This window comes from Dreissena polymorpha, chromosome 8, assembly GCF_020536995.1.
Source record: "Dreissena polymorpha isolate Duluth1 chromosome 8, UMN_Dpol_1.0, whole genome shotgun sequence".
NCBI lineage: Eukaryota > Metazoa > Mollusca > Bivalvia > Myida > Dreissenidae > Dreissena > Dreissena polymorpha.
In genome coordinates, this window is record NC_068362.1 from 81245632 (window position 1) to 81258802 (window position 13171).

General features: G+C 34.8%; 1 protein-coding gene across 1 annotated transcript; it reads right to left on the reverse strand.

Annotated features, from left to right (window-relative positions):
* Positions 1-7539: 7539 nt before the first annotated feature.
* On the reverse strand, positions 7540-11678 carry LOC127841220 (transforming growth factor-beta-induced protein ig-h3-like). Its single transcript, XM_052369883.1, has 6 exons — positions 11473-11678; positions 10409-10623; positions 9870-10056; positions 9254-9352; positions 8837-8944; positions 7540-7678 (listed from the first exon to the last, which is right to left on the reverse strand). The coding sequence occupies exons 1-6, from the start codon at positions 11615-11617 to the stop codon at positions 7557-7559; spliced, it is 876 nt and encodes a 291-aa protein (XP_052225843.1). The 5' UTR covers positions 11618-11678; the 3' UTR covers positions 7540-7556.
* Positions 11679-13171: the final 1493 nt, after the last annotated feature.

The following is a 13171-nucleotide window of genomic DNA, read 5'->3' on the forward strand; positions in this document are numbered from 1 at the left end:
TCACACTCCTTAACCCATTTATGACTAGCGTCTAGAAAAAAAGGCCTTTGCAAACAGCGTAGACCCAGATGAGACGCCGCATAATGATAATTACTCATTACGCATCGGAACTCCAAAACGTTGGTTATTACCGCAATAAACAACGCGTACAAGTTGTTTATTCCTAAATATAAATAAGTGAAAACATCTTTTTGAATGAAATATATGCTGGAAAACAAAACAGGTAAAAAAAACTTCAAGCACCATGGCCACTACCCACGGTGGCATAGAGGTGACATTCACTCCTCTTTTTTAAATTGCACTCCTCTTTTTTCTATCTCGTGGCCACGACTTAGTAACTCGTGGCCACGGGTTAGCTATGTCGTGGCCACGAGATAGAAAAAAAGAGGAGTGCAAAACGAAATAAAAGAGGAGTGCAATTAAATAAAGAGCGGTGCTGTAAATTAAGGAAGGGTGCATTAAACAAAAGAGGAGAGAATTTCGAGATCTCGAGATCCCGACTTAGCTAACTCGTGGACTTAAATAATTAGCTTACGAGATTTATGGCAAACAACCATGCTTACCTATGTTTTCGTTAAAAATCGAGCGGTCTATGAAATAAATCATTACAAACCCTTTAATCAATGTCACCATTAAATCGCTCGTCAACACGAGCTAGTAACTCCCTTCTACAACTGACAAACTTGAAGGGCGTCAATTTACGTCGATATCGTTTCAGTTACAGTTAGCTAAGACAAGTATTAGTTTAGTTTCTTATTCGAATTGCAGTCAAGCGTATTGCGGTTTATCGTTTACACCCCCTGTACGTCGATAATCAAAACTGAGTAGGATAATTCAAACTAAAGAAAAAATCGCGACAGAAATAAAGACTCCGGTCATTTATTTCTAAGAACACGTTTATTTAAGATAAGTTGTGACATAATAAACGTTTTTTTTTTTGATAAAATGTTATTTGTCGGATACAATGCGCTAATAAACCCATAACAATTAAAAACAATTACGTCGAAATAAAATGAATATGTTTGAAAATCTGGAAAAAGTAAATGAAATTGTCGAAAGTTTTAGGCCAAAACAATTATAATCGAATGTTTTAAATGGTTTATTGCTTGGACTTTTGTATTAACCTTTCATATATGTATGTGAAAAAATTTGATTGGCGTAAATGCTTGTTTGGGACAAGAATATACAAATTGGATAATAACCTAACTAGTGTATGGATAATTCCAAACTAACATAAGGAAGTCGATGGATAATGATCAAACTGCAAGATGTCTTTATGCAAAGATCTATGTAAACTTAACACTCTTGTTAAATATTTCGAGATTTATTTAATTGGTGACAACAAAATCATTTTAGCACATTGTTTAACAATTATCATAAACAATATTTAGTTTTCTTTTCATGTAAAGCAGAAGATAATGAGAAACTACAAATGTTATTATTGTACAGAGTCCTTTAAATGGCTGAAAGTAATACTAATCCATAACACAACTAACCATTACGAAAAATTAAAATAAGAGAACTTACCTTAGATGAAACAACCGGCAAATTAGGTTATCGGACAAAACAAAAAATGTGCTGATATTACTCCACAAAACATAGATAAACAACATCAGCAGCTCACTAGTGAAAATGGCGTTATCAAAGTGATAGAAAAAGTTAATCAAAGTGCCTGCCTATCGCCAGAGGAGTGCCCGTGTGAAGAATTGGAATAGCATAAGAACATGCCAAAATACCTTTGCGTGTATTGCAGTAATGATGAACAAAATATATTTCATAAAACTGTATTAAAATGTTGAAAATAAATAAGCTTTCTCATACGAATGTCTCTATCAGCCTGGTCCTACCACGTAGCCAAGTAAAGCCAATACTATGTTCCCAAGCTCTAAAACTATTTGCCACCAGTTTAAAGGAGCAAGTCGACGGTATTTCCCTATATAATGAAATATCAAATATTCAAAATCACAAAAAGTCCAAATTTTATTAACATAAAATCGATAGTTCATAGTCCACAAATATTAAACCACCAAGGTTTCAATAAGGTTCAAAGCCATTCCATATAGAACTCGCAACCTTTCTATGCTAAAATACCGTTAAAAGTCGTTTATCGTCAGTGAGCATGCGCATAGCAGGGTACTGTACAATTCACTCGTAAATATTTTACTACTACTTCAATTTTCCCGCGTCGGCGAAAAGGCTCCCGGGGAAATCTTTTTATTATTATTAAAATACATAATTTCCAGAAGATTTTTAATATCTATGTCTGTGTATTGAGAAATCATTTAATATGTTCTTTTCACTGTGTAAATATATATATTTCGAAAAGTAAAATACTATACTAGCCGTCGAAATGCTCCTTAAATATTTGTGCAATCTTTTTGATATAATGTATAATGAATCAGATCAGTAATGCCTCAAATAATATTCGAAACCTCTTATATGGTGACAAATTCATGACTCAGTGGGACAAGTGCCACCTGCTTCTTCGACTCGAATCCCTTCAAATCAAGTGAATAAATAATAAGTAGGGGCATTTTTTAATTTCAATGCTTTTCATGCTATCCAAAATGACATGGAACACGTGTTATGGCATCTCTGTGTACGTAGAATGCAACTTCTTTCGCATGCTTATTTTGCTTCTAATCTCAATTGTATATATATATATATATATATATATATAGATATATATATATATATATATATATATATATATATATATATATATATATATATATATATATATATATATATATATATATATATATATATATATATATATTATATATATATATATATCGTTAAAAGTATTTTTTTTATTCCATTATACACATCGTGTATGTTTTTGTGTTTTTGGTAATAAATAGTTGTTTTCAAAGAATAATATTCAACCTGTCTGTGGAAAACATGTTCATTACATCGCAGTTTGTGCATTATCCATTTTGAGTTTGGTTATTATCCACAGAAATTTTCATATCAGTTTGGATACCCGTCCTGCAAACACATGATTTAAGCACAGACACACACTATGTTTTAAAAGCAAAAAGTTTAAATGACATTCGTGATATAATTTGACATCTCGGTTACAGTTTCGTTCGCTTTTTCGTCAATTAACGTGTAAATAAGTCAACACATAGGTCGCATTTCATGAAAATTAGCATTTTCTGAAGACACATTTATCGTGTTTTACTAGAAAACTATTAAATCATTGCAAAACTCGAAACGCATGAGTGTGTCAGATATTCATTATCACATGAGTAAATAAGATCCTTATAGTTACTAAATTAGCAGAAATGATAAAATAATAACCAACATTTTAGTTTCAGTTTCGGCCGACATTTTTTTCTTCAGTTTGAATTATCCAACTCAGTTTTGATTATCGACGTACAGGGGGTGGTTTAGCATTAAGCATTTTACCGATTTACTACATTACCAAAAACTGTACGGACAGTAGTATAATATTAAGAAACAAGTTTTAATATTTAGTTTAGTTTCGTATTCGAATTACAGTCAAGCGTTACAGGTATTGCGGTTTATCGTTTAGCAATAAGCATTAGGCACTTGGCGGTTTACAACATTGCGCATTACAATTTTTACATGAATACCGCTCCATTTATCCTCGTATTTTATGTGTATAAATGCATGGTAACTAGTCGGTTCAGGTCTTAAACTAAGAAGTCATAAAAACAGACATAATTTGTACTAGATTCATGTTTTCGTGTATTTGTTTAATGGTTTTCGCAAATGCTTTCTCGATTGTATCAGTAAATAAGCATTATTTCAACAACCAATCATGTAACGTTTGTTTTTATTTTTTGGCAATATAACTGACTGGTATAAAGTTCATATGATTTATCTGACTGCTTCTAAATGATACAAAATACTTCTGGAATATTTCAGTTGAAGATTGCTTGAAACACTTTCGATAATTCACATCTAGCTGTTGAATATGGCATTGATATATGTATTACTCCTTGTCAAATAATGATAAGAAATTGGGTGAAATATTTGGGTTTTCTTTATGTACGAAATATTGACAAGTATATCAAAAAGATTAAATATTTGGATCTGGTGTATGTTTAACAACAAAGAGGTTACGATGCTGTTAACACAAGCCTTGGGTTGTATTTGCATTATTTATTGGTATCACAATGCTGATTAGCGGGTGCATACTTGAATAGTAACTTCTCCAGTTCTAGGTTGTAATTCAGCCAATCATAAATAAACACGCATAGAACACTGACCAATGGAATTCATAACAGAGTTTCATGGGGCAAATGTTAGAGGGGAATAGTTCAGTTAGCGTTTAGACTTGGAGACGTACGGATCGACAAAGATACGATCATGTAGCTATCAGACTGTATTTGTATAACCGAAAATATTAAGTATGTTAGACATTAAATTGGACTAGAAACTGATACATGGTGTTGTTGAATATTTTATCCTATATTATGCAGAGAAACCGATATCCCATGCGTGACACGAGAAAATGGTAGTTAATGCAAATCTCGTCATCTTGGCAATTCGCGCATGACGAGATATCGAATGATAGGCTGCACGCCGGTAATTTAAAAGTAATGAACATTGTTAGTAACTATGTGTCGTCCATGAACTATGAACGATTGCGGGACATCCTGTTCGATCAAAAATGTTCTTGTTACCATGAAGTATAACAGTGTCTGGAAAAAAAAATTATATTGGCAACACGCTTCTATGCTTACAACGTAACTGCGCTATTTTTTTAATGATTATCTGAACTTTGTATGTTCGACATGCCTATCAATTGTCTTTTATTTACGTTTTATACAAATTTTGTGACTTAAGAATTCAAGAAATTAAATAACGCACCTACACATATTTTGCATTCGTTGATATAAATACATGTAATAATATTATTTGATTGTTATGCTATAGAAGTTGTAGTGTTGCTTAAGCACGTTTTGCGCCAATTTAATACTTAAAGATAATGCATAAAACATCATTCCCTCTCCTTTACAAATACAATAAACGCCAGTGTTTCCTCCCTGAATCTTACATATCAAAGTCGATAGAATTAAACACGAATTCTGATTTCCGTAACATCGAAAAAACATGTTGCAGTGTCTTATACACACGCTCATACATGGAGTATTTATCGGTACTTCTTACTCCGGAGCTGAGGAAATATTCCCAGTCACGGCTGCTATATATATTATCAATCTATTTGACACTAATATTGTTCTATGATAAACCTATTTTGAAAATGCTTCTTTATTTTCATATGAAGGAAACGTATTACGTTTATTTCTTCATCATCAAAATATATCGTTTGTTAATTTTATATTAACATGCAATTTTCTTTCCAAACATTTAAATCACACCTTCATAGCCGCGTCATGCGAAAATGGGTCTTATGGTCTTTTGGCCAGCGAAGCTCAAGTTTTAATGTGGTTTTCTGGATAATTTAATAAAGTGCTGTGTAATACCAATACATTTATTATTATTATTATGTTGTGGTTCATTCTTTGTTTTACTCAAACCAAGCGACGGGTACGCTCACGTAGTGAGTTACGATAGTAAACAGCACACTTTACATTCTACCTGCGTTCGCACATAGAAAGAAAGGGTCAACTAGGTGCTGCGTTTCCTCTGCTAACGTCAGTATGAGGTCAATTCTTAACATAATTGCAATCATAAGGCCCCGGCTTCTGGATATGTAAAGTTTCATTGGTTGGTTATTAATAGAAGTTTACAAAAAGCTTGCGAATACTATATTTTAAATATTTATACGCGCGTTCTTCGAACACACCTGTTATAGTGGTTTGTCGGGGATTTCTATTTGATTCAATTTTTAACGGCATCGAGAATCATCGCGCTCATGTTTAAAACATTAATCAATATGGTGGAATAATTCTTGTTAAATTAATTAAAAATAATATTTATCATGGTATTGTTGAAAACACATTAAGAATCTATTATTGACATGCCATAATTATATCGCTGGATATCTTCATTAAACATCTTTCTGGTCTAAAGAAAATTCCAGTTCACCTAGTTCACGCTATAGAGTCTTTATTATATAACGATTATTTTACTGGCCGCGAACTCCGGTCAGCACATAAGGTAGTCGTGAAGACGCAGCGATGACCTGTTTATAAACTCTGACATTCACACACACTGGCCGCGAAATGACCCTAGTATGAGAATATTGCCTTAAAATACAAACGTTCTCGCGCTGGCAATCCTCTGAAAATAAAAAGTGCACGCACAAACTGTATTGATGTAGAGATTGAGTAGTAAAACTGTTCTATCTATTAAGCCTTTCATAGGAGATAAAATTGTTTCATGCTGAACACGCAGTAAAACAGTGTTACAAAGACGCGGACATGTTTGCAATGTTCTGGTCGTATGCTCAAATCAGCCTATGGGATAAATGAAGTGTATTTATTCTGACCTAGCCGCGGGAAATTTTATTTGAATTTTATTGGACAGTTACAAAGGTCAGGTAAGGTGAAAAGCTGGCGTATACAGCTACGCCGAAGAACAGTACACATTTAAAACCATGTGAAGGCATAGCGGTTTTAATTTACCATGGTGAAAAATTTTCAAAATTATTACTAAATATCTAAAAAAAAATATTGCACATTATTTTCTTACTGTGATACAGAACATTATTATGTATCATCTCATAAGTTGTTCATAATGGAAAGCCAAACTATAAGGCCCAACAAAATAACAATTGTTTGTTTCCCATTCCTTTCTGAAGTCTCTTCACTGCCACATTTTAACATTCAGATTTGATTTAAGACTTTATATGCAACCATTATCTAGGGTAACTCGCCCTTGAGTCGATGTTTCTCATGAGTCGGTTTTTTCAATTGTGTATTTTGTTATTTTCTGAAATCTGAACGCATGTTTATTTTTACTTTTATCTGAAATCAACTTTCTGGTCAACTATCTGTCTGACCGTAAATATGATAAGATTAAAAGTCTGGCCGTTACTTTACTTGTTTGATCATCGATTTGTATTATGTTCGTACGTACGACTACCCGTATCGACTGACTAAAAGCTGTGGATAATGCGTACGTGTTATGCACGTTTATGTTCGAATCCTCCAGCGTTCGGACAGTTATGTACGACTGTTTTCAAACCATCAAAGGACGCGAAATAAAAAAAAATACACGTCTGTCCACGCATGTGATACTCATGATTTCATATGTTAACCTGTAGTGTGTGTGTTGTGGATGCCGTGTTCTAAGGGCTTTGCGTTAATGAAGCAAGCTAGGTTGCTACTTTAAAATGACCGTGGACAAATACTAGACATATCGGTGGGCATACCGGTAATTAATAATAAAGTTTTGTGTGAATTCGATTTATCTATTGAAGCCTGCATATGTCTTTTATTAAGTTCTTTGATATTTTTTACTGAAAACGATGGGTATCGAATAAGAAATCTTAAATTTGTCTGTGTGTTTTATTTTGTATAATATAAACTGACAAACAAACAAACATTACGCGCAAAATGATAATTAAAAAACGATAATTATCACACAATTTTGCAAGTGGTGGATGACGTCATCTATCCGAAAATGCTCGCGTGACGTGTCGGAATGAGGACGGTGTCGATGTAATGTACTACTCCGTTGGTGGCGCCGATATCAGCCTTAGTCACTTGGGATCCTGAGTTCAAGGTCACGCCGTCTGAAACACGTGATAAAAAATCTACATTATCGTGGTAAAATGTTGCCTGAATACGTTCATATTTGAATAGGATAAAAACTCTCGCAAAACTCGCGGAAACATTCAGTTTTACCACCGTGTTTGATAAATAAATATAAATCTCGGTAAAACCTACACCAAGACCTAAGTTTTTGAGTTTTGTAAGTTCTATGTTGAATTTTTCACAAATAAGACACCACTTAATAATATCGATAATGTTATAATTACAGGTGGTTAGCGTGTGGCTATGCTATTGATTAGTAAAAACATCATTTCGAAAAAAAGAATAATCAAATTATAACGAAAAACCACCTTCTCTGCAAAAAAAATTATCTATCAAATATATATACATATAACAAGGTATTCGACACAAAATGAGCCAAAAACAGGGTGCATCGCATTTAAACAGCCATTAATTGTGCAGCGATTTTCATGAACTCGGTCTTATTCAACGCAGAAATACTATTCATTTCTTGATATGTACATATCTTGTATTTTTACACTTGCAGGGTCAAATTTTAAGAAATAACACGATACACAACTCGCGTGACCTACTCTTATTCGATCAAACCCGATTCAAGCAATAAATCTTGTAGAGTCACTCGTGTGTTTCAAATGTCGGCCAGTTGAAATGTATGTAAACAAAGGTTTCAAACGGCGCTGTACAGTTAGTGTTGATGCATAATGTAACGGCAAGAACGGTAATAATGCTTATTTCATACGTTTTATTGATTTATGGTGCCGAGGTCCGTTAACTTTACAAGGAAAATGCCCTTTACTTCATGAAGATTTCAGTCTTAGACCGGTCAGATCGGTGACGAGTAGATCACACGAAATGTGTATCGTGTTATTTCTTAAAATTTGACCCAGCATTTGTGAAAATATTACAAGATATGTACTTTTCCAGAAAGGAAATTTATTTCCGCCAGCCACCTGTGGTTATAATAATAATAATAATAATAATAATAATAATAATAAATGATAATAATAATAATAATAATAATAATAATAATAATAATAATAATAATGCATGCACATATCGATCGATGTGTGCATTTGTGAGGACTGAGATCCTATCTTTTACAGATATGAAACATTGCTGGTGAAAACTACGACTCTGAGAGGGTACGTGTGACTTACTTCTTGCGTGTACGGTGATAGATGTCCCGTCCAGAGTTCGCAGCATCTGTCCATCCCACAGGCCCACAGAAAACTCAGTGTGTGGGATCACGTGATACTTTAACACCTCTGTAGAAATAGAGTCGTATTCTGAGAAAACTGAGCTTAATGCATGTGCGTAAAGTGTCGTCCCAAATTAGCCTGTGCAGTCCGCACAGGCTAATCAGGGACGACACTTTCCGCCTAAACTTGATTTTCGGCAAGGAGGGAGTATCTTGAAACTAAAATACCATATAAGCGGAAAGAATAAGAAATATTCTAAATATAGAAATAAATATATTAGACATCCCTTATTTTGGAAATAAATTGATCCAATTTAGAAGGATGGGAGAGTCCACTAGGCATAAATGGGTTAAGTAAAAGTATCAGTCTCCTTACCCGTGAGAAGAGGGATGTTTCCGGTGAGTTGAGCCACAGTGGCTGCCGGGATTTTGGCGAAAGCGTCATTGGTGGGGGCAAATAGCGTTAGACCATCCCCTGATGAGAGTAACAAACATCTCTTGTAATAATCATTGCAAATGGAAAACTATTGGTCATCTGTGATTCCATATTGCAAATAATCAATAAATATACTGATGGCGATATCTTGTAATATTTGTATGATAGAAGCAATTACCATACCTTTACATTAAATAATTAACTAATTATTAGAATTATACCAATTTCATTCAGTGAAAGACACGATTTTTTACGTGATATCAAAATTCGGTGACTTCTTATTAATTTTTAATCATGGCTACAATTATTGTTTTTATACTATGGTTTAACATACAATACAAGGGTCCCGGTAAGAACTGTGCTTGTGACAAATTTTATAATTCTCGATTGATTTTAAAATTCGAGTTTTACCGATCCTTTTGATATTTAGAATATATTTTGAATATCGAATGGAAAACGGAGCTTTCACTACGGTGAGTAACTAGTGAACCAACCATTGGACTAACCGGACATCCATGGGACTCTTCTGTTCCATGTACAAACAAACGGTCCGTACCTTGCAGTGCGCCTGCGATGCCGGCGGCGACAGCCAGTGACAACAGCGTGCTGGTCTCGTTGTGATTGGACACGATATTGACAATGTCGCCCTCTGGTGGCATCATGACGCCGGCGAGAGTGTGGATGACCCCATTATCGCAGATCTTGTCGAATGCGAGTATTTTAATACCTTCGGCAGTTCGGACCTGAAAGAGAAGACGATGCTGATTAATCCGGCAATAATACATACCGATACGTTTACAGAAACACATCAAAATTATCAAATTTGTTTTTTTAATAACAAAAAGCCAAAAAGCGAATGCCAACATGCTTCGTGTCGTTATTGTATTGTTTTATTAACAGCCTAATTTAATAACAATGTCTAATGTTTTTGAGGTACATTGTAGGTTATGTATTCAGACATAGATACATTTTGAGCAATTAATAAGGCCAAATTTTAGAATCGAATATATACAATGACACACTCTTTTTAAACAAGGTAGCAAAAATATACGTACATGTGTACATAAAAATAGAATGAATAAGAACAAAACGTACGTGGTTGTGATTATAGTGGTTAAATCTGATGGGCTTTCCCTGCGCAGAGGTCTCTTTGTGTTCGTTGTTCAACGATGCCCTCAGTACTCGGTTTGCCACCACGTGGTAGAGAAGGACACTCTTGAGGAGAGCGGCGTCGTTCTGTACCGCCTGTAACGTGGCGGCCGGAAGTGCGGCAAACGCAGCATTGTTGGGGGCGAAAATTGTGAACGTTCCTGAAGAAGATATCTTGCATGTTAAAACTTTCGCTCGATTGACTTAAACATTGTGAGCATTTTAATTTCTACCTTAACCTTACAACAAAAAACTTATATCTTTGCCAGCGTATTAGTTCACCTTTATGCTTCTTACGTTTGTCTCTCATGTTGGATGGTCTGACATTTTACTCGGCGCAGCTCTTTCGAAAGGTAAAGATCCACATTAGCTTTATTAACTAATCACTTACTTCAAACAGATTGTTTGAACCGAAAGAAATCACACCGTAGAGTAGTTGTCTTTTCAGTTGCATCAAATCATGTTGGAATTAAAATAATTGTCGCATTATCATTATATGTCATTCCATCAACCTCAAACATGCGTATTAACAAACAATATCAATACTCTTTCTTTCTTTCTTAAACAGTAAATTGTGTTGTTTGACCTTAAAATTGCAAGTACGCCAATCGCATAGTTTGCACTTCTTTCTTCAACATTAACAGATGTCCTGTAATATGTTAAACTATATTTTCGATGCAGTCAAGTTTCACGTAGAGTTATTTAAAATAATATATGAAAATGTATGAGTTTGGGTTTTTTCATTTTGAGTCACGGACATATAAAACACATGTAAATATAAAAAATAGATAGATTTATAAATTACGTAATACGTTATGACAATGTTGTAGAAAAAAATTATAGAAAAACTAATTCATTGACTACGACTGAAGAAAACAGGTATGTTAAAGGAAAAAATAGCAAGTTACTTGTAAATCAGAGTGAAATACATGTATTGAATCATGATTCCCGCAAAAAAATCGAGGCTTCATTAGTAAAAAGAACCTTAATAAGCGACTGCATTTTCTTACCTCCATTGAGCGTATCCACGAGCCCGGCCTGCGTTACCAGGGATACGAGGGTGCTGAAGCTCTTGTCCCCCGCCAACGTCTGTACCGTACTGAGGGCCCGGCATCCGCACACCACCACCAACATCAGCGCCAAATTCCGCAGCATTTCCGGTGTAAAGCAGTGAATTGGTCAATCCAAAGGCAAAAGAGACCTGTGGATTCTGTGCACTGTATGGGCCGTTATATAGACACTCTGTTCAAGGGTCACGAGGCACAACGCATGTGAGGGTCCGATGTGGAACAAACGTGTGGTGGGTATTTCTATAGTCCTCAATGTCCAGTGCAGCCATGATAAGGGCACGCGAACTCCACTGTACCTGCGATGGCATAGCTTCACTTTTGGATAAGGCCATTGTTCGGTTGCCACAGCGCTTAGACCGGACAGGTCAGCTATAACATAATAAAGCGGACGACAGCACTGTCATATATACCACTGTTATAAATTTATTGGCTATTATTGTCTTTGGAACCTAAACCTAGTTAGCGACTAAGCAAATGCAAAGCCAAAAGCAAATTAAGTAGAGTAGACATGTATTTACAAATTTAAGCACCTCCATTCCCCGTCCTTTATGTTTTAATCTAATATATTCATAAACATAACATTCGAAAGAAACGCTAAATCAAGTACATGTATATAAAATCGGTAACACAACAGCTAGCTACGCGTTGTTTTTAGCATTCTTTTGGTGTGTGATGAAATAACTTCAAGTACGTGAAAAGACCAGTGACGATGCGATAGGGAGTTGCGTGGATCATAGCGTGGAATGGGGAGATAGTGTCACAGTTGGAGAAGCTCCTCTCACGATACTTGTTCTTATTTTAGAAGTTTACGTTACGCTTATGCAACTGTTTATGCAAGACAATATGTCCCAAATGTGTATCTGAAAATGTCATATTGTATTCTCCAACGGTACATTTAACATCCGTATTTTTGCATTCGCGTGATTTTCAACTGTATCATTTAAATCACTACATACCATGTTGTACAAATATCCCATCCACTTAGTCCGAAGATGTCGACGCTTGTAAGCACTTGTGTATGGCATACCCAATTTATGTTAAATAATATAAAACTTTTTATCAAGTTTGCCGTATCCTAAAGACACCAAAAACGAGCTGTAATGTAAAATATGAATAAGAATCTTATCCTTTATGTTTATTAAACGTGGTAATGGATCTGCGTTGACAATATTGAATGAGATATAATTTAGAAATGACATTAACAGTTTAAACAAATGAAGGTAACGCCATATGTATATTTTCAAACTCAAGTATAGTTCATTTGATAATAGCTGCAATAATCCCTAACATAATGGGATTATAACTCTTTCAGTGCTGGAACCGAATTTCGAAGGCCTTTGCACACAGTTTGGATCCAGATGAGACGCCACAGAACGTGGCGTCTCATCAGGATCCAAACTGTTTGCTATTCTGATAGTATTCTTTGAAAAAAATCGAAGAAAATGCTTATTTTAGAAATTCAGCAGACGACATTTTTAGCACACGACAAATTTACCAGCATGCAAAGGGTTTAAAGTGGTATTGTGTGAAGAGATCAAAGCTTGGTTCCCTTTCCGAATCGACATTCTATATAATGTCACTATAATGGTCACTGTGTATGATCTTTTAAGACTTTAGTACCATAAATACAATCAACAGT

Coding starts and splice junctions, on each gene's coding strand:
- LOC127841220 (XM_052369883.1), bottom strand. CDS start 11,617: ATGCTGCGGAATTTGGCGCTGATGTTGGTGGTGGTGTGCGGATGCCGG. Junction 10,624..11,472: donor CGTGGATACGCTCAATGGAG/GTAAGAAAATGC, acceptor TATCTTCTTCAG/GAACGTTCACAATTTTCGCC. Junction 7,679..8,836: donor TATCACCGTACACGCAAGAA/GTAAGTCACACG, acceptor CACGTGTTTCAG/ACGGCGTGACCTTGAACTCA.